Source organism: Pleurodeles waltl, chromosome 5, assembly GCF_031143425.1.
Source record: "Pleurodeles waltl isolate 20211129_DDA chromosome 5, aPleWal1.hap1.20221129, whole genome shotgun sequence".
NCBI classification, from domain to species: domain Eukaryota; kingdom Metazoa; phylum Chordata; class Amphibia; order Caudata; family Salamandridae; genus Pleurodeles; species Pleurodeles waltl.
The window spans coordinates 965,149,490-965,176,191 of NC_090444.1; the positions used below are offsets into that span (position 1 = coordinate 965,149,490).

Consider the following 26,702-nt stretch of genomic DNA (forward strand, 5'->3'; position numbering starts at 1 on the left):
AACCCTCTCGTAATTAGTCAAAAATCCGTCAGGGTCTTCTCCCTCCTGATATTTTTGCAGGACACAACTAGGCACCGTTGGATGCACTTTAGTGGTGGGAATAGTTTCTGTAATTTTCTGAATGGCCATTTCATGTACCATCTGATTATTTGCGATGATGGTTGCTTGATTTTTTAATGCGCTCTGCAACGTTTCTCTATCTGAATGAGCTTCCTTAACTTGTTCCTCCCACATAAGCTGTAAATGCCGCTGTCCGTCGGCTAATTGGGTAATCATGTCTGCGAGAGGTAATTTTCCCTCCATGGTCCCTTCCCTATGAGGAACTGCTGTTTTTCCTTATCCCACTTCTGACACCAATGTGATAGGGCTTCTCCAGGGAAGTCACCAAGAATGCTCCTTTACCCTGAGTAATGACTAAAACTAGGGAGGATGATCAAAACTGCTTTTATTTGATTTTCTCTCTGCTCAGTCAATATAGTCTGTGGTATGTCTCTGTAAGCCTACATTTTTCTCTTCTTCTAGGACTGACAGTTTCTTCTCTGTCCAGCCCTCAGATAGCCAGTGAGAGAAGGGGAGAATAAAAGAACAAGCTGTTGTCACGTAAGTGTTTTCCTATGTTGTTGGTAGCATGCACTTAGGGAGGGGATTCCTTCTGTGGGTCAGGAATAAAGCATTCACCCAAGTGAGTGCTACACACGTGATTAAATAGAAAAAAACAAGTAATGAAGTAGTAGAAACTGTGGTTTGAGGGCAGTTGTAGTTTTAGTTTCTCTGTTTCTTTTTTTTTATTTTTATTGTTCTCCTGCTTAGTGCTGTTTAAAGTTTAGTGCCCCTGCTTAGTGTTGTTTAAAGATTAGTGCCCAGGGTTATTTGCGGTCAGGACGTGGCTGGCTTCCCCACTTTCCAGCCGGCTCCTCAGCTCTTCTGTGCTGGTCCGGGATCAGGTTGGCGATGTTCATTCACGCCTCCATCCACACTAGTCTCTCCTCTTCGGTCGCCTCCTTCTTCCGCTCCGGCTTTCCTTCCGCTTCCGTCTTCCTCCTCTGTTCGGGCTGTTCTTCCCCTCCTCCTCGCGGTCTTCAGTGACAGACCTTTACGGATGACGCATGCACACTCCTCCATGCATGCATCCGGTGTTCTCATTGGAGTCCCCCTAGGGGACCCAAACATTGGGCTAGGCTGCTCTTGTGCTTGTGCCCTGCTACAGGCACCCATAGCCTTAGCAGTATCAGAATCTTTCTTTAGTTTCTCTATAGTGGTATCTACTTCTGGGCCAAATAAGTGTTGCTTATCAAAAGGCATATTGAGTACCACCTGTTGTATTTCAAGTTTGAACCCTGAAATTCTTAACCATGCGTGCCTTCTAATAATCACACTGGTGTTGATACTCCTTGCTGCTGTATCTGCTTCATCTAAGGCAAATCTAATTTGGCTATCAGAGATAGCCTGGCCCTCAGTAAGTATCTGATGTGCCCTTTTCTGGTGTTCTGGTGGAAAGTATTGTAAGAACTCCTCCATTTCATCCCAATAAGCTCTATCGGATCTGGCTAACAAAGCTTAAGAATTTGCAATCCTCCAGTGATTAGCAGCTTGAGTTGCTACTCTTTTTCCTGCTGCATCAAACTTATGACTCTCCTTGTCTGGGTGGATTGGCTATTTGCCCTTTTCCATGATGCACTGACAACTATAGAGTCAGGTGGCAATTGTTGTGCAATGAAAAGTGGAGCTGAAGGTGCAGGTTTGTACTTTTTGTCTACCCTTGGTCTGGTAACTCTAGCCTTCACTGGCTCCTTGAAAGTGTCGTCTGCATGTTTAAGCATGGGAGCATGGGTAGACATTGATACTCCTTGTGAGTGGATGTTAATGTGTTGAATAAAAAATAATCTTTAATGGGATCTGTATGCACCTGCATGTTGTGATATGCAGCTGCCCTAGCTATGACCTGACTGTAGGCAGTGGTGTCTTCAGGTGGAGATGGCCTAGCCGGGTATGAATCAGGATCATTGGAAGGTATGGGATCTGAATCATAAATCCCATCGATCTACATTGTAATGAGTATCACCTAAATCATCCCCATTTGTAGAGATAGGGGATTGTAGAGAGAATTGTGTAGGTGAAGGTGGTGGTGGAGTATCTGGTGGCGGAGAAGCAGTAAGTAAAGGAGAATGTGGTGGTGAAGGCTGTTGTAGTGCCTTTGGTTACTCCTTATGCTTAAATATTTTAGCAGGTGGAGGCCTAGCCTTTTCAGTCTATTGGAAAGATAACATTCTCTTTGTAGTAAGAGGAGGAGAAGCAATAATCCTTCCAGTGTCTTTGTGTATCTGGATTTTGCGCTGTTTAGCATCCATTACTTCTAATATGGGCCTTATTTCAGAAGACTCCTCAGTAGTTGGAGCATATTTTGCACCCACAGGTTTCAGCTCTGAAGGTTTGGAGACTAAGGCGGTCATTCTGACCGCGGCGGTAGCCGCCCGCCATGCGGTCACAGCCATTTGGCCGCTCCGCGGTCAAAAGACCACGGAGGCCATTCTGGCTTTCCCGCTGGGCCGGCGGGCGCCCGCCAAAGGAGCGCCCGCCGGCCCAGCGGGAAAGGCCCTGCAACACAGAGGCCGGCTCCGAATGGAGCCGGCGGTGTTGCAGGGGTGCGACTGGTGCAGTTGCACCCGTCGCGATTTTCACTATCTGCTATGCAGACAGTGAAAATCAAGCTGGGGCCCCCAGGGGCCCCACGACACCCGTTCCTGCCATCCTGTTCCTGGCAGTCAAAACCGCCAGAAACAGGCTGGCGGGAAGGGGGTCGGAATCCCCATGCGCTGCTTGCAGCGCCGCCATGGAGGTTCAGCCCTGCCAGGGGTATTCCGGCGGGAAACCGCTGGATCCCCTTTTCTGACCGCGGCTTTACCGCCGCGGTCAGAATGGGCAATGAAGCACCGCCAGCCTGTTGGCGGTGCTTCCGTTGCCCGCGGCCCTGGCGGTTTACGACCGCCAGGGTCAGAATGAGGGCTTAAATGTTTTAGTTGGGCCGAGAATGTCGGCTCCAAAATCGATGCCAGTTTTTTTGGCTCTGAGGTGGAAGGCGCTGCTTTTCAACTCGATCCTGAAACAGGTGTGGCACACTGTTCAGTCGGTGCACAATGCACTTTGGTCTTAATTTTGAGTGCCAAACCCGAGGGTAGGTAATCCGCATGTGTTTTTCAGGTCCAACCATGGCCGGCAAGCAGTGGTGGACCCAAGACCAGTGTTGAAGTCTTTTTGATTGTCTTTGGGTGATAGGAAGGAGCCATTGTACTCACGTACTTCACCACTGGAAGAGATTGGCTGTCCCCAGCCGAATGTCGTTCCAAATCAGAGTCTGGGATGAAAACTCCAACTTAAGCATGTTCTTCTCCGAACATGTCAGGTGTTTGTTCTGATGACTAGGACACCATCTCCAACCAAGGTGCTCTTCAATCCCCAAGAGTTTTCTTCGAACTGAAGGATCGACAAGCTTCACAGCTTTTTTCTCTGTGATCCGGAGAAGGACAGATGTTACACACCGAGTGTTGATCGGTGTATGGGAACTTGGTGTGACACAGAGGGCAAAAGCAAAACGGAGTCCATTTTATCAGCCTGACATTGTTTGACAACCAAGAGTCGAAGTAGGCCCAAGAAGGGCACAGTCGCCCGAAAGGGTGTTTAATTGACCCCAACGATTACAATCTGATCGAATATCAGTTAGAAAAGACGATCGAGAACTATACCAACGTTTATAGAAAGAAGAGAGAAGTTCAGATAGTACCGAACTGAGATCTACCGGAGCGAGAGGAAACACGTCTGAACCCGACGGCGGAAAGAAAACAAAGGACTCGATGCCCATGCGCACTATCACCGAGAGGAGGAGTCAGTCAATCTTGTGACTCGAAAAACCTTCTTTGAAGAAAAACAACTTTAACACTCCGAGCCCAACACTAGATGGCAGACTTATGCAAAGCATGTGTATCTGCAGGTACACATGCCATCGAACATATATATATATATTTATATATATATATATAAAAAACCTACTGGTAGTTGCCAGTAGGTAGTTATAGCTAGGACCAAGTTTCCATAGAAAAAGCATTTTTTGACTTGGCTATATCTTTGGTGTCGTTTGACGAATCTTCATGAATTTTCCCCAAAAAGTGTCAAGTTGGGTCTTGTTGTATATGGAAAGTTTTCGGGTGATCTATCAAGCGGGGGTTGAGAAAAAGGGGGGGGGGTTTAAAAAAAAGTGAGTTTCCCATGTTATTTCCCAATTAGATTTTAGATACGACTACAGCCCGAACCGGTAGACGGAGTTACACTAAATCTGTCAGAAAGGTAGCTCTTGATCAGAAAGCACGCTTGTTATTTGGTGTAAATCCATTCCGAAGTTTGACATTTTAATGAAAATCCAAATTTGTATATCTAGAAGAACAAAAAATTTGCAAATAGTCTCGATCTCGTGCAGAGATCTGATTGGCTGCCAACACTTCAACTAGGAAGTGTTTGCAGCTATTCGGGACTCTGCTTCAGCCGAGTCCCAAAAAAAAACACACAAAAATGAAAAGGGTGCAGGGTCACGAATACTCAAACCCCCTAGACTTGGGCCTTACGTTACCCTGGGACCCTGCCAGGCAAAAAAGCATTTTTGTTTTAATTCACAGCAAAATTCATGAACAACAGGTGGGCCAGGTCCCAGGGGTATGCAGGTTTATTTAAAAAAGATGGAGGTGCCCAAGGACCCCCCCTCCGGGGGCTTAAAAATGCCACGGGGACCACCACCTCCCGGGGGACTTCTACCCCCCTGGGGCTAAAAACAAATAATTATTAGGGCGGGATGTGCCAACCCCCAGTGAGCCTCAGGGATCACCATCTCCACGGGGGAAATACAAAAATAATGCAAGGGGGGGTGGTGGGGCACGGACCCACCACACCCCGGTAACCACCACTTTCCCAGGGCCTTTTACATTTTTAAAGAAAGGAGGGAGATCGACCCCTTCCTGGATCTGGCTCCTGCTATATCCCTAGGTGCTCACCCAAGGGAGATAACTGTTTGCTTTTGCTTGGCAGGAGCTGTGACAGCTCCCGCCAAGCAAAAGCCAACTGCGCTTCCAGCTAGCAAGAACTTCCAAAATGATCCCGCTTGCTGGAAGTGGAGTTTTCATCTTTCCCTGCCCGAAAGGGATGAAAGTATTGCTCCCTTCAAGCAGGGAGATGCATTTTCAGCAGCTCCATGCGTGCAGGAGCAATGCTGGCTCCCACAGGAGGTGGGGAGCCGGCTGGGACCATAAGTGCCTTGATGCTTCCGCTGCGGTCCCCAACATTTATAGTAAAAAAGGGAATGAATCCTGCCCTGCATACTTATCTTAGATAAATACCCAGAGCAGCGTTAATTCTGGCACAATGCTCATTTCACAGAAATTAAACCTCAATGGGAAATACTTTCAGATATAAAAAAGCAGGTACCCAAGCTGAAACTTCACTTATGTGAAGTACTATTCATTCTAATTTTTTTGTTCAGGGTCAAAGGAAAATAAGTGTTTTTACTCTGCATTTACACCTTGAAAAGTTATCTGTAAACCTTGATGGAGGTGTTTGCATCGCTTATTTAAAGTGCAATATCTCAAGTAGTGACTCTGATGAGTAGTTTCTTTCTTGTCATCTGCTGGTGAGACCAGAGAATGTGTTATACCTTTTAAAAACTACAAGTATGTAAAATGGCCACAAAACTCTACGATTTTGGCCCTGTCCAATAAACATTAGTGGTATGCAACGTCTTCCCCTTATTTTCCCAGTAAGATGGACAGCTCACTAAAAAGGCCCCTGACGCTTTTTCTGCCGATTTTGGAGACACATTCTTGATGCACAGGAATATGATCACATGCCCACCAAACAAAGAAGCACTTCATGAGTGCCGTGGGGTAGCCAAAGACCGTGCATGGCACGTGGTTGGGTGGTTATAGGGGGTAGGCCATGCGGCCAATGCAGGGGTGCATGATCTAAATTGGGGAATTGGGTGGTTATAGGGGGCTGGCCACAGGAGTGGTGCAGGGTTGGGTGATTATAGGGGGTTGGCTGCAGGCCCTATGGCCACCCCCTGTCTCAAAGGGCTGTGCATGGCAGGGGTTTGGGTTATTATAGGGGGCCAGACAACCCCCGCCACACAGAGCAGAAGATCGTGTGTGGTGTGGGGTTGGGTGGTTATAGGGAGTTGCCCGAACTGGAGGGCCATTGTGGTTGGATTAACGTAAAGTAATTATTACTTTATGTTAAGAAAAAACATAGAAATTCACTGACGAAAACAAAGGTTACAGGGATATTATAGTTAGGAAATAGAATTTAAAAAAATAGAAATTCACTTAAAAAACGAAAAATACAGGGGCGTTATAATAAGGAAATAGATTTATTTTTTTTAAACATAGAAATTCACTTAAAAAATAGTTAGGTTCACAATAAATGTCTTTCCACATTGGAAAAGTGAAAGGTACTGGTCCGTATTTCAAGAGGAAAACATTCTGAATGTGAAAAAGATTCCTGTGGTAAAAAAACAAAATGGGGTGCCTACACACATTTTTGTATTGCATAGTACAGTGGAATGTCTGCTTTGTTTAAAATCAACTACAGTATCCACAGTGGATGAGGACTACATCTCGAAATCTACAGTTTGTATAGTTATCCTAGAGGCAGGAGGGAGAGAGGGCAGGAAATGAGAGCAGCAGAGAGCACAAGTTTTCATCTCAGAAAAATATATTTCACTCCAAACCATTTTTGTTGCAGGGAAAACAATACAGTTGAGCTCTACCTTGTCCTGAGCTTCCACCAGCACCTCTCTCAGTTGTGCTTCCTGCTGTCTCAGTGCCTCGCATTCCTTGTTTACATGCTGCAGCTCAGATTCAAGCTTGTCCATCTGGGTGACCTGTTTTGTCATTAAACAGACATTTTGAAGCTATTAACAAAAAGGTTGTCTTTTGACATTTCAAAGCTCTCATCCAGCGCTATGTATTGAGCAAATTACACACATGAGAGTTTACGCTATAGTAACAATACCTTGTGAGTGAGGAGCACCACAGAGAAAAGGAACCATGCCCAGGTAATGTATAGCGCTCCTTTGCTTTCTAGCTAGGTGTGCATAACATAAATGTCAATACATACATAGCGGAAAGGCCCCTACTCCAGACCCCTTTCACCCAGTCAAGCTCAGGTTGTTTACTCCTCACCGGATCAATCATCCAACAATACACCCTAATTATACAAAAGCTCACCACGGTAGTAAACAAGACCTGCTGTATTTCACAAGTAAAGCAACTGCATTATCTGTTACCAGAATACTTTAATTCAGATTGGAAGCCATTCTGGTTCTTTTACATTTTAAACTCTGTCACTCTGAGTATTGGGAATCTACTGATTGACAATCCTTTTCAATAGAATACCTATCCTAACTCCTTTCAAGATAACTGAAGTTCATATGATCCCTAGAAAGGGCCAAAATATTTATTCCATTCTTGGTTTCCCTTATGCCTAGTTTCGCTTCTCATTCACCAGAATGCCACGTATAATACAATATGTAAGAACTGATGGGGCTACCAACATTAGCATCGGGTGACCTGCATCACAATACAAAACTGTGTAGTAAAAAAATTAAACCCCAAGTTCCTTGTTAACAGTTTTTTCCAGCCTCAGCTTTTAATTCTCAAAAACATATTTTTTGTTAAGTCTATCCTTAAAACATATTCTACTGCATCCTTACATATGCAGCTGTCCCTGTTTCCCACTCTCTTCCTGAGACCATACTTTTCTATTTTCCCATCCATCACTTACACCCACGTACCTGGAATTTGCTCTCCGTCTTCTATCCTGACCTATTTAGTCTGTCTAGGCTAATCCAATTTTCTCAGCTTGCTCCTAGACCTTACACGCCAGTAACACTTATATTAAGATTCCTATACTCAAATGGTTGCTTTTTCTTCCTAGCGCCTCATTCTCACTGTTTATAAAACATGAGCTGTTCAATCCCTTTAACTTTAAGTATGATTTCCCCATGATTTCCCTTTCTCTTATTAACCTCATTAACTTATATTGTTGTTTTTCACTGGTTCCCTCGCTCTGTGTACCTTAAGCCTGGAAAATGCACATACCTACACACACACTAGAATCAAGAAGCAGCAGGCACCTGTTCATTGAAACAACACTATAAACAGGAATCAGTGTACACAAGAGTACTAAGAGATGTGTGCTGCTCACTGGTCTATGCCAGAAGAGGAATTCATATGTACACTAACATTTAAGTGATTCCCACATCCAGAAATCTAAGGCCTGCTCTTAGTTAGAGACAAACATTGCAGCTATGTGGTACCTTGCCATGAGATTCCACCAGTTGATCTCTCAGTTGTGCCTCCTTCTGCCTCAGTGCCTGGCTTTCCTGATTTACATGCTGCAGTTCTGATTCAAGCTTCTGCATCTGCATGACCTATTGTATCAATAAAAAGTAATTCAGAAATGATTAACACACTGGACATGTCAAAAGGAAGACCACATTTAAGATTCTTTATTCTTCATATGCTACTAGGTAAAAGTCACCCATTTATCTGCGTAAGGATAGGTGAGGCCTTGGTTTGTGGGATCCTGATCAGTGGCGATTATTGCCATTATACTCAATTTGAGATTTTTGTGAAGAGTGTGGGCATGCACACTCGGTTTATGCATGCTAATTTCTTTGTCCAAAGGATGTTCTACCTGCCTGATTAGAATCCGTCCTTCCTCCAATTCTTGTATTTTTGGTTTTCCAGGAAAAAAGAATGAGATGCAGGGCTCTTTGAGTGTCATATGCAAATGACCTAGGAACAGTTCAAACTACTGCAAAGCCAACAAAAACTGCACACCAAGTATAGAGAAGGATTTAACTTTTAAATAAAGCAAACCTATGAGGTTGATGCATGCTTCCCACCTGGGCCAAAGAATACAGGGAGTGCAGAATTATTAGGCAAATGAGTATTTTGACCACATCATCCTCTTTATGCATGTTGTCTTACTCCAAGCTGTATAGGCTCGAAAGCCTACTACCAATTAAGCATATTAGGTGATGTGCATCTCTGTAATGAGAAGGGGTGTGGTCTAATGACATCAACACCCTATATCAGGTGTGCATAATTATTAGGCAACTTCCTTTCCTTTGGCAAAATGGGTCAAAAGAAGGACTTGACAGGCTCCGAAAAGTCAAAAATAGTGAGATATCTTGCAGAGGGATGCAGCACTCTTAAAATTGCAAAGCTTCTGAAGCGTGATCATCGAACAATCAAGCGTTTCATTCAAAATAGTCAACAGGGTCGCAAGAAGCGTGTGGAAAAACCAAGGCGCAAAATAACTGCCCATGAACTGAGAAAAGTCAAGCGTGCAGCTGCCACGATGCCACTTGCCACCAGTTTGGCCATATTTCAGAGCTGCAACATCACTGGAGTGCCCAAAAGCACAAGGTGTGCAATACTCAGAGACATGGCCAAGGTAAGAAAGGCTGAAAGACGACCACCACTGAACAAGACACACAAGCTGAAACGTCAAGACTGGGCCAATAAATATCTCAAGACTGATTTTTCTAAGGTTTTATGGACTGATGAAATGAGAGTGAGTCTTGATGGGCCAGATGGATGGGCCCGTGGCTGGATTGGTAAAGGGCAGAGAGCTCCAGTCTGACTCAGACGCCAGCAAGGTGGAGGTGGAGTACTGGTTTGGGCTGGTATCATCAAAGATGAGCTTGTGGGGCCTTTTCGGGTTGAGGATGGAGTCAAGCTCAACTCCCAGTCCTACTGCCAGTTCCTGGAAGACACCTTCTTCAAGCAGTGGTACAGGAAGAAGTCTGCATCCTTCAAGAAAAACATGATTTTCATGCAGGACAATGCTCCATCACACGCGTCCAAGTACTCCACAGCGTGGCTGGCAAGAAAGGGTATAAAAGAAGGAAATCTAATGACATGGCCTCCTTGTTCACCTGATCTGAACCCCATTGAGAACCTGTGGTCCATCATCAAATGTGAGATTTACAAGGAGGGAAAACAGTACACCTCTCTGAACAGTGTCTGGGAGGCTGTGGTTGCTGCTGCACGCAATGTTGATGGTGAACAGATCAAAACACTGACAGAATCCATGGATGGCAGGCTTTTGAGTGTCCTTGCAAAGAAAGGTGGCTATATTGGTCACTGATTTGTTTTTGTTTTGTTTTTGAATGTCAGAAATGTATATTTGTGAATGTTGAGATGTTATATTGGTTTCACTGGTAATAATAAATAATTGAAATGGGTATATATATTTTTTTTGTTAAGTTGCCTAATAATTATGCACAGTAATAGTCACCTGCACACACAGATATTCCCCTAACATAGCTAAAACTAAAAACAAACTAAAAACTACTTCCAAAAATATTCAGCTTTGATATTAATGAGTTTTTTGGGTTCATTGAGAACATGGTTGTTGTTCAATAATAAAATGAATCCTCAAAATACAACTTGCCTAATAATTCTGCACTCCCTGTATAGGTCTCAGCCCGTACTGTGTGTATATAATCTGGAAGATATTTTGAGAAATTATTGTATAAAAATATTGTTGGCCACAAATATCATGTTGAAAATATTGTGGGATAGAACATAGAAGGTAATAATATTGTGTTTCAAGCTATTTTTCTTTTTAAATATAGTTGTGTATACTATTGTTTCATTTAAAATAGTTGTAGAAAATATCAGTTTCAGTTGGTTTGATAAATATTAGTTGTTTAGTAGAAGTTATTGGTGTTATAAAAATACTTGTAGTTAATTTGTTTTAGTGAACTTACATTTTTGTACTTAATTAGAAACTGTTAATTTAGTAGCAGGTTGTTGGGCTTGTAGGGTATTAGGGCTAGATGTTGTTTTAACATGTAAATTCCCATTTTATTATATAGTTATATTATGTAATTTCAATGCTTAATTGATAATTACAATTGACATTGCGAGTTACCCAGCTAAATAATGGCTTCACTGAAACCTGTGATGTTTGATATCAAACACCTCATCTTAATAAATACAAAATGATGCCAGTCTTAGATTTATTTTGACATGCACCCAGCAGGCAACTTATAGATGCCCTATGAAACCTACTAGTTCTTTAGTGTGCAATCGACCAGCCTGCCGCCACAGACATGTTTCTGAAATCGTGGAGGTGAGAGCCCCCGCTCTAGGATGCTAGAAACTATGCATGCTCCAGAGGAAGGTGTTATCACCTCCTCCAGCAAGATAGCTAGTAAATCTGCATAACAAGGCCAGGTACTTCAAAGTTCCTGCTGCCCTTGATATGTGACCCCGGCTTCCCCCCAGAGTCGAGAGAGAAAACGCTCCTGCAATTGGGCCCATATGGCACCAGGACAGGTGGAAAATTAGTTACCCAGATAGACACGTTGCAGTACCAGGCTAGACACACCCCTAGGGTTAGCAGCCTGATGTTCTCCATGAAGGATGGGTTCCACCATCTTGTATTTGGTAGAATTAGGAATTCTCAGACAGTTATGCCCAATCCCCACAGGAAGTGGTCATACAGGGGGTGTAGTCACCCAAAGGGTAAGCAGCCACTGGCTACTACTCTACACTCCCCCTAAGTACCCCTCAATTGAGTATTTAGGCATCCCCCTGACACTAGAAGAACAAATCTATCTGAGAAGAAGAACCAAGAAGAGCCGAAGAAGTGAGAACTGCGGACTGCTGGTGGACTTTTGGCACCAAACCCCTGCCTGCCTTCCTGCTTTGTACCGACAACAACAGCCTGACTCGTCATGCAGCTGTGAAGCCTCCAGAAGCCTCGAAGGACCTCAAGCACTTCCCCAAGCCATCAGCATCTCCCTTGAAGTGAAGGAGCCCCTTCCCTGCACCCTGCAGGCTGCAATGTCCGGCTCACTGTTTCGCTGATCACCAATGTCCACTGGTGCAGCAGCCACCCGGGGAGAGATAATTGTGCTCCAGGAGGTCAGGTCTGCCTCCCCACAAGTGAGAAGATGCCAGGATCCATTGGAGCCATGCTGCACCACTACTCGGGGTACCAGACCCCCTTCAACAACCAACACTTGTTTGTGTCCAATTGGGACACCAACGCCATGACCAGAGACCAGGTGTCGAGGGATGTCAGCAAAGCAGAAGCCACCCCTGAGAGTGGTCCCACTGCCCTGTTTTGTCCCCCTCTTGCAGGTCCACCCAAGAAACTGTGGCCGGCTTGAAGCAGGAGCACCTGCTGACCAAAACCCACTGCATCCGAGCTTCAAAGCCTTGGTCTTCAACAACCGACAGTGTCCCCTGCTCCAAGGACTCCACTGATGGAGATCCCCATTGGGAGGTCTCAGAGTTGTCTCCAGGTCCACCTCTGCAGCCTGTTCCTAGGTGCCCCTACTCTTCGCCAACAATGCAGGCCGCAAGGCACCCGACCCATCCAGCATCTCTGCACCCAGACGCCCGAGGGCAGTAAAAACTGTACTGCTAGTGTTTTTAATGACTTTGCTACCCAGCAGCCTATAATCTACATGGGGCCCCCGAGAACTGGCTGCAAAGACCCCTAGCAGTAAAAGTATTTTGAAAGTCTATTACCTGAAAAGGGACACCATATGAAGAGCACTGTTTTGGCTTTTTGGCTGCACAGTTGTTACTCAATGCAAGAGATCGTGGGCCTGCACCACCTTGACCGACCATTCACCTTTAAGGTTTCTGTATGTCCACCACCATCCCTCCTCGAACCTCAGTACAACCAGTATGCAGTCCGCCGTCACATCTCAGCATGAAGTAGCTCTCCTGATTTTGAAGTGAACTGTTGTCCTATCCTTCAAGTTGATACAATTCTAGAGATACAGACTTTTAAAATTGCTCTCTTCCCTCTAATCTTAAATATGAGTTCCTAGTAGTAACTGGTGAAGTCAGTTGATTGTCCCCAGTCATGCTGGTTCCGCTGTAAAGATTTCAAAGCGACAGGTAAATTCCAAGTGACACACTTAAAGTTTTAGGTACCCTTGGAACTCTATTATAGACACTATCTGACTACTCGGTACCTACCACAGAACAACAACACAACCAGATGAGTTGCAAAGCTGGTTGTGGGACTCCAGTGACTTTGGACTTTATCTCTAAGCAAATATTAATGAAAGGACCCAAGGAAACAACGACTATCACCAGATCGTTGGGGAGAACTAGTAACAGCTTTGAGGTGGGGTCCTTGTAATTTGGATGGTGTTTCTTTTTTGGAGGGGACATAGGGAGTTTTAAACATCTTTCATTTTTCCCTTGCACTTCAGTACACAAAACTGACTAAGTACCAGATTTTGGGCCACAGCGTTTGGTATGTAGAAATAATAAAGTTATGGTCATATCTTATCCCTATTGGGTGCCAGCATCTTCTGATTTTACCTGTGTATCCTATTGCTCCATCTATCTACTGCTGAAAAATTATTTTATTCCTAATGTATAATAGTGTCTCGCCAAACAAATTGTCATATTTACCATTTTATAATGCATCTGATTTTCTAATCTAATTCTACCTCCCCAAGAGAACCTTGAGTACTCATTGTAGCTACGCTGTCAGAGTCAAGAACCCAAAGTGGATAACTTTGTTTCCCCATCAGAGTCCAATTATACTGGGGCCCTGAACACCAGTAGGAACCAGCACCCACGTGTGAATCTGCTCTGTAACTTCTGGCTTCCAGGGCCACAAGAAAATGCCACATACCTGACTGCCATAGGCTCTCAATGTATAGTTTCGAGCTCTAAGCAGTACTTATCAAGCCTGTTTTCTCACATCCAAAGGACACTACACCTCTCAACTAACCCAGTTTCAAGAAAGTGCCAAATGTTGGCAAGGCATTCTCTGTAGCAGAGATTACACTTTCTGAAACCATTTCCTGCAGGCCAGAGTTGACAATATATCCATTATAACAAGGACCAGATGTACTAAATACTGGTGTAAAAAAAGAAAAAACACTGCTGCACTTTGTGACCAGCACAGAATTTCACAAACTGACCTATGTAGTAATCGGATGATTCATAAAATTTCAATTTGTAATACAACCTGCCCCATCAATATTAATGGGGTAGGTCGTAAATTGTAACTCACTCCAGTTGGATGAATATAAAAAAAGATGAGTGGAGTGCTTGAAATAACCTCTGCCGCTGATAATTACTCTGGCCGCATCCCAGTCCATCATTTGACCTCATGAACCAGAAAACACATGCAAACCCAGACCAGGTTTGCCCCATTTTGGCATCCTGAGTAAGGTGCAGCTTGGTTCTAGTGGCATGGTAAACACAGGGAGAACTTCTCAGAATATCTCTCATACCCAGGAATATAAAAAACTGCTGGGTAGAAAGCTTTAACTATTGTCAGCCACTGGTAATTACTTAGAGACACATCCCAATCCATCTTTTTTTTTTAACCTCCATCCTGCATCAGACAGGAACGAGCCATATGTAAATCAGCCTTGATCCTTCCCAATTAGTAACAGTGAAGCCTGACTGCTACTCTGATTGGTGGCCATGCCAGGGATTGTAGCCTCCCAGGTCAGGTCGGCAGACCACCATGTCTGAGACTACCTTTATATGAAGTAATCTTTCTTTTATCCAGCCCGTTTTCCTTAAAAGAAATGGGACTGTGGATAAAAAAATGATATTTTTTTCAAAGTTGGTTTGAGAGTTGTAAGTGTTTACTGGACCACTGCCTACTCTCCAACAAACTTGTTTTTTTTTACTTTCATAAAGAGGATGGTGTCTCAAGGGGAAGCATTCTCTTTTGCAAATGGGTTACCACGCCAGCTCAGAACTCAGTACATTTTCAAAGATTTGCAACCAGATTAAGATCATAAAACACTATGCATCATATACCAATCTGGTATTTAGAAGGGATGCACACAGCACCCCCTTCCAAAGACTGAATCGGTATTCAGTTGCAGAACCATATTAAAAGTCATTAAAAATTCACACACTCCTAAAAGGGATTAATACATTAGAAAAAGCATTTTTGCAGTCACAAATTCTGAATTAGAGTCTATGCGACAGTAGATATACTTTGTACATCTTGCCCTTAGTCATTACGAATTACAGCTACTGCAGAATGCAGCAGCAACTGTAACTGTTTCTTATTGTACAAGTTTGAGGCCACCATGTGGCTTAGCCACAACTATAAAAAAAAAAAAAAAAAAAAAAAAGGAGAGTTTTGGTTACTATGGGCCTGATTCTAACTTTGGAGGACGGTGTTAAACCGTCCCAAAAGTGGCGGATATACCACCTACCGTATTACGAGTTCCATAGGATATAATGGACTCGTAATACGGTAGGTGGTATATCCGCCACTTTTGGGACGGTTTAACACCGTCCTCCAAAGTTAGAATGAGGCCCTATATCTCTAGGGTAGACGGCAAATACAGACAAAATTAAACAGAAAGAAACAGACTTCCATACATGGTTAGCAACACTGACATATCAGATTTTCTCAAGTAGTTTATGCATGTGCTGTAGGTGGTGTTTAAGTTGTTTGTAAGTGCAGTACTTATAAACAAAACACCATCATGATCAGAAAAACAAATTGAAGGTTTACTCTGAAGTGCAAAGTGTTTTCTTTCTCAACTGTTTCACAAGATACATCATTTCTGGTGATCTCCTTAATAATGAAAGTTGAATTATGCATCAGTTTGGATTGGACTTTGTCTCACTGTGTACTGGAAGAAAGCACAAAGAAATGGGTATATCCTGATTCCATGAAGGAGGGTAATACCTGTGTATATTAACAGTATCCCAGATTGCAAATGAAAGACCACCATTGATGCTCAAGGACATCAACATATTTGTGAAATGTATAGCTGTGAGACAGAAACAAGTTATGAGTTGCTTAATCCACGAAGACCCATGTGTTTTTATGCAAAATAGATGTACAGTTCTTAATCTGAAGAGAATGGCACAAGTCATAATGGAAGAGTCAACTGAAGAAATAGCATTTGCAAAGCCAATAGGTTTTTCCTATGCAAGACCTACTGTCTTTGTCAATTTTTGTTTACATGTTGCACAGCAGAGCGAGCTGCTGTGCCTCATGGCTTTACGTAAAAAAGAAAAAAAAAACGCTATCACGTGGCCAGCTTTGTTCACAGTATACAGCTTTATCCTAAAGTCATGTTCCAAAGCAGCCCGTGGGTTGGAGAGAGGTCAGGCAACACAATGGCAGAGGGCCGGATGGTGAAAAACAGTCAGTGGGAGGAGTGGGGGTGTGGGTGGTGAAAAATGGTAGGCGGGAGCGAGAGCACCGTGGAGAGAAATGGACAGTAGGATGGGATGGTGGGGGCTGAGTAACACAGTGCAAGAGAAGGATGTGTAGGAGTGCTGAGAAATTGACTGCGTAAGGAGGGGGGAGAATTCAACAACACACAGGAGGGTAGTATGATTAAACTTCAGACACAGGAGAAGGGCATGGGGGCTAATTAAACCACGATATGGGAGGAGGGCAGGGAAACAAAAGACATGGGAGGAAGGTGGTAAGACAATGGACAGCGCAGGAGGAAGGGGTGGGGGAAACACAACCGAGATGGCATGGGCGATGCAGAGGGACTGCAGAGATATGCACGCAAAAAGAGTACCTGCAGAAGTCTATGGCCAGTGGAAGGACACTGGTCACAGACAAGAAGCTGTATTTCATCCATATTCCACAGCAGGGACACACGATGAAGCCCTGGGAAGACGCTTAGCTGAGGAGGAGGGTCTGACCAATGAGAAGCAAGGAAACAAGAGGGATGTCGGAGCCAACCAATAGTAAGTAAAGATAAGTAATGTGTAGGCTTTAAGCCTGTTTTAAGTTTTTTTATATTCACAAGAAATTTTGCAAGTACAGTGCAAGAGCTGTGCTAGTATGCACACCTTAGAGGCTTTGGAAGCAGAGGAAGTTTTTGACTCCACTGGATGTAAATATTTACCACCACATTTGTTGAGCGGTGATAAACATCCTAATAGCTTTTGTGAAGTAGGTGAAACTAGCAAATACCAAACCTAGATCCAGTGTGTGTGCAAATCAAATGATATTAGACAACTAGAAATTGGAAAGAGGACTAGCTTGCTTTGGCTGTGGAACCCTTTGCCATAGAATATACTTTATCACTTTATGAGGATTAAATGCTTATATATTCAAGTGAATCTGACGAGTTGGTGTATTTACTTCTGGAGGAAATGAAAAAGTTTGGTAAAATTTTGGGGATGAGGGAAAATTTATGTTGATAGTCAGAATAATGAACAGATCAAAAACTGCCCTCCCGTTGTTACCACTTAAATTAGAAACATGTGTTTATATATTTCAGCATAATAATTATGGCTAGTGAAACAGACACAGACATTGAACAATGCTGAAGTCATTATAAATTTATAAAAGTAATACATGAGAGAAACTAACACTCTTACTGATGGCTAGGCCAGCCCGGAATAAGATGTTGGTATTGATATGGTGCTTACGTGTTTCAGGGATGCAAGGGTGTAGCTTAGGAAACTATTTGTGGAATTAAAGAAACACTGATACACCTTCGTTTGGAAGAAAAGAGCAGGGTGAAAATAAGTGTCCAAAACCTTGGTAATGAGGAAGGAGGATTTAGAGCTCCAGACACAGAAGGATACTACTGGTGTTGTAACTACAGTTTGCAGCATGATCTTTTACAGAAGGATGAGGTATAAACTATAGTTTGATGTCTGGGCTAGGTGGTGAAACAGGCACAGGTAACTTACTGACTCCTTCTTGGACTCGCTGAGACAACCATTCCTGGTTGATTTAGCATCACATCAATGAGATTAGTTATCAAAGTAGATTAACCGGTGCACACCAGACACTAAATCAGCCCCACTGTGGGGTTTCCCTAATTAACAAAAAGCAGATGGTGAAATTAATTTAACAGAATGTATGGGAGGATGGCATACACATACGGGTAATCAACTCCTAACTTAAATGTATGTCTCATTTACATGAGGTCAATAATTACGTAAGTACACAATTTCTGCAATAAAGTCAAATATTTACGACAGCAAAGATTACAAGTGACAAATTTCCTGATAGCCTCACAAAGTGTAATGCATTTGATACCACCATATTGATGGTTAGAAGGAGAAAGGAGTTACTGCAGATATGTGGGGCAATATGCATGGATGTACAAAAAACTGCATCAACAATGAAGAAACTGTTTAAGTTAAATTAGTTAACTTCCTGCACTGCACCTACATTACCACAAGCACGCTACAAAAAATAAATAAGTACCATACAGGAGACCTTTTGCCCACGTTCATACACATGTCAAACTGCACCAAGAACTCAGTTTTAGGATGAGACAATCGATTCTTAAAAAACACAAACACAGGGATAAAAAGCCTCAGAGCTGTGAAAGTATGGTTATTGGATGGCTCACCACTACCCATCGAAAACAAAATGAGAAAGAAAGCAACAACAACGGCTATTACACTACCAAATTGATCTATTGCTACAACATAGATGCATCCAAATACACCAGAAAGGAAAATTAGCTGAGGGATGGGGAGGAAGGGGCTGCTGCTGAGGGGTTATTTTAAATTAGTAAGAAGATACGTGAAGCTGGAGTGGGATCTCTCTAAATGAAAACTGTTTAGGCTAGTGTTACTATATTCACAGAGATATTATCCCCCCTTGAAGAAAAGAGAAAATACCTTTTCTATTGGGTTAACACTTAAATAGATAGGCTGTTAGATGACAAAGCATGCAGTATGGCAGAATAATAGGGAGGATTTAGGAGTTGCATAACGCAGTTGACTCTGATTATACCAAATTACAGATTGTTGGGATACACAGTTCTAAACATCTACTAAATGCCTTGTTTGTTTTAATTGGCATGATGGTACAACTTTATGATTTCACATACATTTGTGAATGTGCCCTGCTTCTGATTGCCCTAACTAGAAAAACATTAAAAGATATCAAAAAGAAGTCCTTGTAGACTAGAAGTGTTTTGAGATGGAGGACAACACTATGGTATATTGTCTCCAATATAAAACCTCGTCTTACCAAACAACAGCTGGAAAGAAAACCACTGTTTTGCTCTTCAAAATGAACTACCTACAAGGTGGTGCAGTACTGATGGAGCAGGAAGTTCATGCTAAAAAGCGTTACTGGGTCTTTCTTTGTGATGTTCCTCCTAGCGACATCTGTCACAGACTTCTAAGGAAGTAAAGATGTACGCAGTCACATCATTCTTTGCATGCACAGTTGCTATGGAAATTACAAAATCAGTTTAATACCTGCTCTGCACAGTCCTTAGCTTCTTTTGTTAATTGCTGACACTTGTCTTCCAAAGCCCGCTTCTCAAGCCTCAGTACGTTCACTTCTTGTTGAAGAGAATCCATTCTGGAAAGCTATCAAATCAATAACCAATTTAGCAAATGCGTATGTACAGCCGGTATATTTTTTACATACTAAAATACATTACATCATTTATAAAGAAGCAATTGAGACCACATTGGCATATATTGTACAAAGGAGCATGATCTTCTAGCACAAGACAAAGCAGGATAAAGACTCGTTATAAAGATTCATTAAAGATCTACTTCATGTTTACTTCAGAGTTTATCTTCCAATCCAGTCTTTTATCTTAAACTCATTATTTTTCAATCTGAATCAGACTTCGGAATAAATGCAAAGACCCACAACGTTTACTGTTTCTAATTACGAAAATACCATCCCATCATTTGAATGTACTTCAGACCTTAGAAAGAAACTGAACTTACCAACGATATTTAATCTCCTAGCTACCTATCACTTCAGCAGCTCTAAATTATGGCTCAAAAGAGAGAGTAAAGACAAAGCTAAATTAAATGCAAATTCAAAGGAATTTATCAAGCGCACGGCTACCCAACGGGCGTCCCTGCACTGAGAAGACTACCAGGCTCAATATAATAATCTTAAACAAACAGATAGGTCTTGAGTTGTTTCCTGCAGCTAGGTTACCATTTAGTCTAGGAGTCAAGGGTAAGGCATTCCACAATTTGGAGGCAAGGTAGGCAAAAGAGTGCCCACCGCACCAAACTTTTTTCACCATGGGGATGGAAAGAAGACTCAGGTTGCTAGATCTTAAGTCTCTTTTGGGGCAGTAAGAGCTGCCCAGATGATGGAGGACATGAGGCCCCTTCATGTGGCTTGTATGGTGAACCATGCAGTGCACTTTAAACTGAATCATCTTGATTATGGGTAGCCAGTTTAAAGTGGCAAGTGTCGGGGAGGCAGTCTGAAATTTGGGAGTGGCCAAAAGGATTTGTGCCACAGCATTCTGTATTACCTGAAGGTTTTTTGTAACTGAGAGTGGACTACCCGGATAGACAGCTCCTGTAATCAAACCTGAAATTATAAGGCCCTGAACCACCATTCTCTGGGCAGCAATTGGTAACCAACTAAGGCGGTCATTCTGACCGCGGCGGGCGGTGGTCGCCGCCCGCCATGCGGTCACCGCCAAATGGCCGATGCCATTCTGGCTTTCCCGCTGGGCCGGCGGGCGACCGCCAAAAGGGCACCCGCCGGCCCAGCGTGAATGGCCCTGCAACGAGGAAGCCGGCTCCGAATGGAGCCGGCGGAGTTGCAGGGGTGCGACGGGTGCAGTTGCACCCGTCGCGATTTTCACTGTCTGCAAAGCAGACAGTGAAAATCTTCATGGGGCCCTGTTAGGGGGCCCCACGACACCCGTACCCGCCATCCTGTTCCTGGCGGTAAGAACCGCCAGAAACAGGGTGGCGGGAAGGATTCCCTGGGCCAGGGGAAAACCTGCGGGAAACCGCTGGTTCCCCTTTTCTGACCGCGGCTTTACCGCCGCGGTCAGAATGGCCCTGGAAGCACAGCCAGCCTGTTGGCGGTGCTTCAGTGGTCCCCGGCCCTGGCGGTCGGAATGACCCCATAAGTGTCTTCCTGAGGGATCTCAAAAGGCCAAAACAACAGGATGCCAGCTTCTTGGTCTGAACTCCTATATTGAGTTTGCTGTCCAGTGTAACACCCAAGCTTTTCACTTCTGGCTTGGGGGATGGACGTCTCCCAAGAAGGAGGGCCAGCTGAGCTGATTCCAAAGTTATGGGTTGTTGTTGACCACCAAAACCTCAATTTAATCACCATTCAACTTCAGCCACCTGGCAGCCATCCAATTGGCAACTTGCTTTAAGCAGGAATTAAGCTGCTGTGAAATAAATTCTGTGTGGGGAGTGAGGGAGACAATCTGTGTATCGACCACAAAAGACACATAGCAAAATTTAAAGAGCAAATGATGTCTGACAATGGATGAACATAAAGATTAAAAAGCTTAAGAAAGAGCCCTGGGGAACACCACACTTTAGGTGATGTTTGGCAGAAAATAATATCCCTTGATTAACTTGAAAACATCTGTTATTTAGAAAGGAGGAGAGCCAGTTTAGTGCGCTACCCATAATCCTGGCATCTTTTAATCTACAAAGTAGGACTGGGTAAAAGACAGTGTCAAATGCTGCAATCGAACCAAACAGAATGACAGCAGCTGAACCACCTTGGTCAAAGACCCTGTTAAGCTCCTTTGTAGCAGTGAGGAGTGCTGTTTACTACTGCACCTTGACCGAAAACCAGTTTGGGTTCAGTGTAGGATGTTACAAAACTCCAAAAATGCCAGTAAGTACTGAAAGAAGAGTATTTCCACTTCCCATTCAACAAAATATCAAGGAGTTGGAATCCAGCGGGACGCCTGATTTCACAGTTTTTGCTACATTCAAAAGGTCCTCCTTGTTAACCTGTAGGAATGAGGAAAGTTATCACTTTGACCTATCAACCGAAGCGTTTTCGTTGATCATATTCTTGTGATCCGATGCCCCGGTAAGTATGTATATGAGCCTTGCTTTACCGAGAAAGTAAGTGGCTAATACATTAAAGCAGGTCTCACAGGGAGGCCATGCTAACAGGTTTCAAAAAGGATTTAACAATTTTGTAGAGTTCCTTTGAGGAATTGGAAGAGCTTTCAATCCTTGCAGTGAAATCAACCAGCCAAGCTTTCATAATGGCTTACTGATAATTTTTTTGTGCTTTTTTTTGTAGAAACTTTTGCATGTTTCATCATAACTTCCCCTCCACTTTCTTTCCTTCCTTTTACATTCTTTCTTTAGTTCAACAAGTTCTGCTGAAATCCATGGGGCTTTTGTCTTTGGCCGAGCATTCTTACTCAGTCTCAAAGGTATTAACTCATCTAGGAAATCCTTTACCCAATCATTAAATGCTGTATACAATGTGGAGACATCACCAAGCAAATCAGGGATTGAATTATGTAAGGCCTTTTCCCAACAGCTGTGTCTAATTTATAACATTGTTGCATGACCCTTGACTGCACAGCTATGGGGGCTTTAGGAATGATAAAATCATCCGACCAGCAGACATGAAGCTTTTACTGTCATGCAAGAAATGTTAGTAAAAATTGGATACAGTATGTGTCCATTATTATGCGTGGGTGCTGTAATCAGTTAAGAGAGCTGTATAGCCGAGAGGTCTTGTATGAAAAGTACTGTATGGTCACAAACGTTGTCCTTCAGGTGCAAATTCAGGAAGCTTTTGTAGATTATGGGAAAGTTCGACCATGAGAGAGACTTCAGCACCCAGGGATTGTGATGCTGGTGTAATTTGCTTTAAGATGGTTTGTAGATGTCACAACAAATGCCCCACCAACCTTATCAACCTGATTACATCTTGCAATGGAATATCTGTGGGGGAATGACACTGCAATATCAGGGAGACAGTTATCTTTTAGCCAAGTTTCCGTGAGAAACAAATCTTCTGGCTGGTTATCCTCCGGAAAGGTATACATCTCTAAATTTATATTTCGGAAGGGACCTCCATTTGGCTAAAAACATGTGCCAGTAATGATCACTCTTGCTTTGGAAGTTATGATCACTCTTGCTTTGGCGAGTTGGAGGATCTGTTGCCAATGTGTACTCTAAATGCCCTATTGTTTGCTTACTCAGTGTAGAAGCTAATCTGATAGACGGGCTTGCCTCAGGCATGCCAGAGGCATGTCCACACACAAGCCTTCATTAAATAATGAGGCTGGAATTAACAACTATAGAGGAAACAATACCTGCATGTCTAGATGGACTACTAACGGTGCTGGCACTTGAACACAGCCAGACTATAGTGCAAAGAATAAGTGAAGTCCCCCATCCTTTGTCCACCGAGCACCTCTGAATTCAGGCAAGAAGACTGTGCAAATATGTTAAAAAGCAGTTTAAAACATCAGACACTGTAGAGAGAAACACAAGTCTGCTATACCAAGCTTGCTAAATCCACGGGATATGGCACCCTCTTATTACAATGGGAAAATGTAGATGAATTAGTCAGCTAGTAATGCAGCTTCAGAGAAATCTCTTGCTAAATTAACCATCAGATAGATGTGCGAGAAAGAAAAGTTTATGAATCCAAGTGAAAACGCAAATAATTTCACAACAAAAAATAAAATAAAAAACAAAAACAATGAAGGCTCTTTGAGAGAGAAGGCTTTGTAGCAAAGTCCTTCGGCACACCTGTCCTTATATATAACACACTAGAAAGCTCTTTCGCAAGATTAAACTAATTTAACTTTAACATTAACAACACAAACATTACTAAGCTAGCTACTTTACACATATTTAGGAAATTAATGTTATTGAGGTACATCTGTTTTCAAAAACATTGAAAACAGAGAAACCATTGACATCCTTGGATGTATTGGTTGGCTAATAAATAATATAGAGGCTACAAATTCAGAAAAATATCAAGTAGTAGCGAGAGGTTGACGAATCAACTGCATCATATGAGCTTTCTCAAGGGGAAGGTGTAAAATGTTTCATTTTCCATGAATGAATAAATGCAAGGACCACATGGATTCCTTACAGACACAGCTTCAGAGGCAAGTGACTGTTTAATGCCAAGTTTGCGTGCGAAAATGGCACACACTGTAATTCTTTGATTTATCTGTGGTTTCCAGGCAGAGAGAATCCAGTATGGAGAACCTACAATTCCCAAAATGTGCGCCATGAACACCTTTTGCCAATAAAATACAGACCTTACTGTCGATAGGAAACTTGAAAAAACAGAAAGGCACAGTCTTTCCATGTGACTCAATCGACATGGAGAATCCTGGCAACCACTTAACAAGAGAGAGTATGGACTACAATAAATGAAACATTCAGTTCTTCCAAAACATGGTGCCAAAATTGATGACAAGAAGAGAATTCTTATTGTGATCAATAAACCATTTATTTTTGAGCAGTAAAGGTAGTGCTGCTCAAGATACCTACATTAAGAATCTCTAAACTTAAAGAGAGTCTATTGTGGGAATACAGGAGAAGAGATGGACGCACCAAAAAGGGTGAGGGGGAAATAAACGGAAAGGCATGATCCCCTGGCAAGTAGTTTAGTTGTATAAGTGTACAGCTGAGCAGAGCATAATGTGCCAGGATCACATCAGGAAAATTGCAACCTAAAGTTACGAACAGAGGAAAATGTTCATTGGCCTAGCACTTTTAACAGTTCATGACACTGTATATAGTAAAAAGCACCATAAAATATTTTCACTGCATAAATGTAAAGAGACCCCTACTACTTCACCCAAAAGGGCACTTGTGAGCGTATTATTATATCAACAGTCTCTTTGCCATTTCAACCGTGAACATCTTGGTATTTTAGCTTGTGTTCCACATTTCCCCCAAAAGCGGTGTTAAGTGCCTACTCTTTTGATCTCTTGAGAGTGTCACTCTCAGTTTAGATACGTTGGTTACTCTTCTGTCTTGAGGAGCATCAGTAAGGAGCGCTTTTGTCTTCAATGATTAGAAGATTGCTTTTTTTCAGTCCCCGCCCCCACTTTCATAAAAGTCAGAAACCCTTGGACATGTCTATTAAATGCCTTAACTAAATCTTCTCACTTCTAAATGTGGCTATTGGAGTCGCAAAACTCTTGCAATTTGTTGTTCTCCGCCAAGTTTAGAAACTTTGTATGTGGTTTCATTCCCCGTTTTAATTGCTTGGAGTATGAGAGATATGTCCTGAGGCTATTGTCCTTCTTCTAAAACCTATGTCATTGTGATGTTCGCCACTCATCTTAGGGGGCATAAGACTGAAATATGTATTGCACATAGGCTTGTCATGCGTATTATCCTAGCTTACTGGTCATCTGAGTATCCAGTGTGGTTTAGGACACACAACTGCAAGTTACTCCGAGGACTTGAAGTACTTCTGAATTTCAAAACAAACAATCAGAAGAGTTGCTTTAAGAAGACGTCTGTCATTACACATTTTCAAAAACCTTTTCTAAAATTACTTCTCCACCATCTATCTCGGCAAACAGGGGAGCACCACCTCTCTGTGGTTTAGCATTCCTGATCATCCCAGTCACTTCTCTAAACTTCCAGCGCACAGGAAAGGGAGCTAGGGCTCCATTAAGTGATGACCATCTCAGAGTATGACCAACTGTGTCCTTGCAGCAAAGCATTTTTTAATTTTCACATCAACACATGTGATTCACAATACTGTCAAACAACAAAAGGTGCTCATTCAGTTCTTTTCATGTGTTCATGCTGTTACAATATGCACAAACACCACTCCGAAAATCATGCTGCTGGTTCTTACATTTTTGTTACTTTCTTTGGCCTCTTTGAGAAGGCTTTCTTTCTCCTGGTGTGTTGACTGGAGTTGCAAAGTCAAATTAGCTACCTGTTTACAAAATAGAAAAATCTTTTAAATGGTGCTTGTGGAATCTGTACTGTGAAAATAAACATACCCATTAGTTGTATTTTGTTGAAAAAACAAACATAATCATAACTGGTATTTTGTTGAAAACAACATTCACATAAACAGTTTAATATAAGTCAGCATCAAAATGTCTTTGGGATTTATCAGTGAGGGCCCCATGTACACTTGAGACATGGACCTTTTACTTGCCATACAAGCAGTGAGTCTAGCAATACAAGGCCTTTTGGAACCATGTTGGATGCGTTGCACTTCTTTTCAAATTGAGGGATCGTGGCCTTTGCAGTAACTGGGCTGTTCAAAACATCTCTACCCTGCTGTATTACACTTAGTAGCATGAATAATAATTGTTTTTTGTTCTTACAAACAGGATTTAGGGTCTCTAGTCTACCAGAAACAAATATCCTCCTCCTCTATTTCCATTTCCTCTCTGAAGGCATCAGCAGCCTTTTTAACTACCCGTAATACATAGTGATGTCATATGGGAGGGATGCCTCAATGGCTGTGTCTGTCTGCTCCTGAGGTGAGTCTGTCTCAATATTTTGCCACAAAATATCTACCTTCTACATGTGAAACACCATGCCTTCAGAATCAACTTGAATTAGAGTGTGTTCCTCCTCCCAACAGTCTGTATAGTGCTCAATTTCGTGCTCCAGCTGCTGTTCCGTAGCTTGTGTCACTTAGTGGTCTTCTAATCCCTAGCATCTTTGGTTGTTTATGTGGATCAAAGATTTCCTCAAAGGCTTTCTGTTTCTGGAACAGGCCCTCCATTTCATCCTCCAAAGCCCTTTTCTTCTTCTCGACTTCAACATCAGAGGTTTTACTGTCCTGTTGGGACTCTGCTGTGGAGGGTGCCTGGGCCTCTTTGTCTTCGGTCATCTTCCGAAGTCGAGGCAATTACCTTTGGTGCCTTCTTACGGGTACTTCAGTCTCATCAGGATTGAGCTCCTTCGACT

At 42.8% G+C, this 26,702-nt stretch overlaps 1 protein-coding gene across 2 annotated transcripts in view; it reads right to left on the bottom strand.

Annotated features, from left to right (window-relative positions):
• The window catches only part of NINL (ninein like), a 464,259-nt gene that overhangs the window by 96,879 nt on the left and 340,678 nt on the right, over positions 1-26,702 (bottom strand). For both annotated transcript variants that reach the window (XM_069235090.1, XM_069235091.1), the window contains 4 exons: positions 25,627-25,710; positions 19,275-19,388; positions 8,354-8,467; positions 6,803-6,916 (listed from right to left, as the gene is read on the bottom strand). In XM_069235090.1, the coding sequence (XP_069091191.1) occupies positions 6,803-6,916; positions 8,354-8,467; positions 19,275-19,388; positions 25,627-25,710 (426 nt within the window). The remainder of the gene's footprint in view (positions 1-6,802; positions 6,917-8,353; positions 8,468-19,274; positions 19,389-25,626; positions 25,711-26,702) is intronic.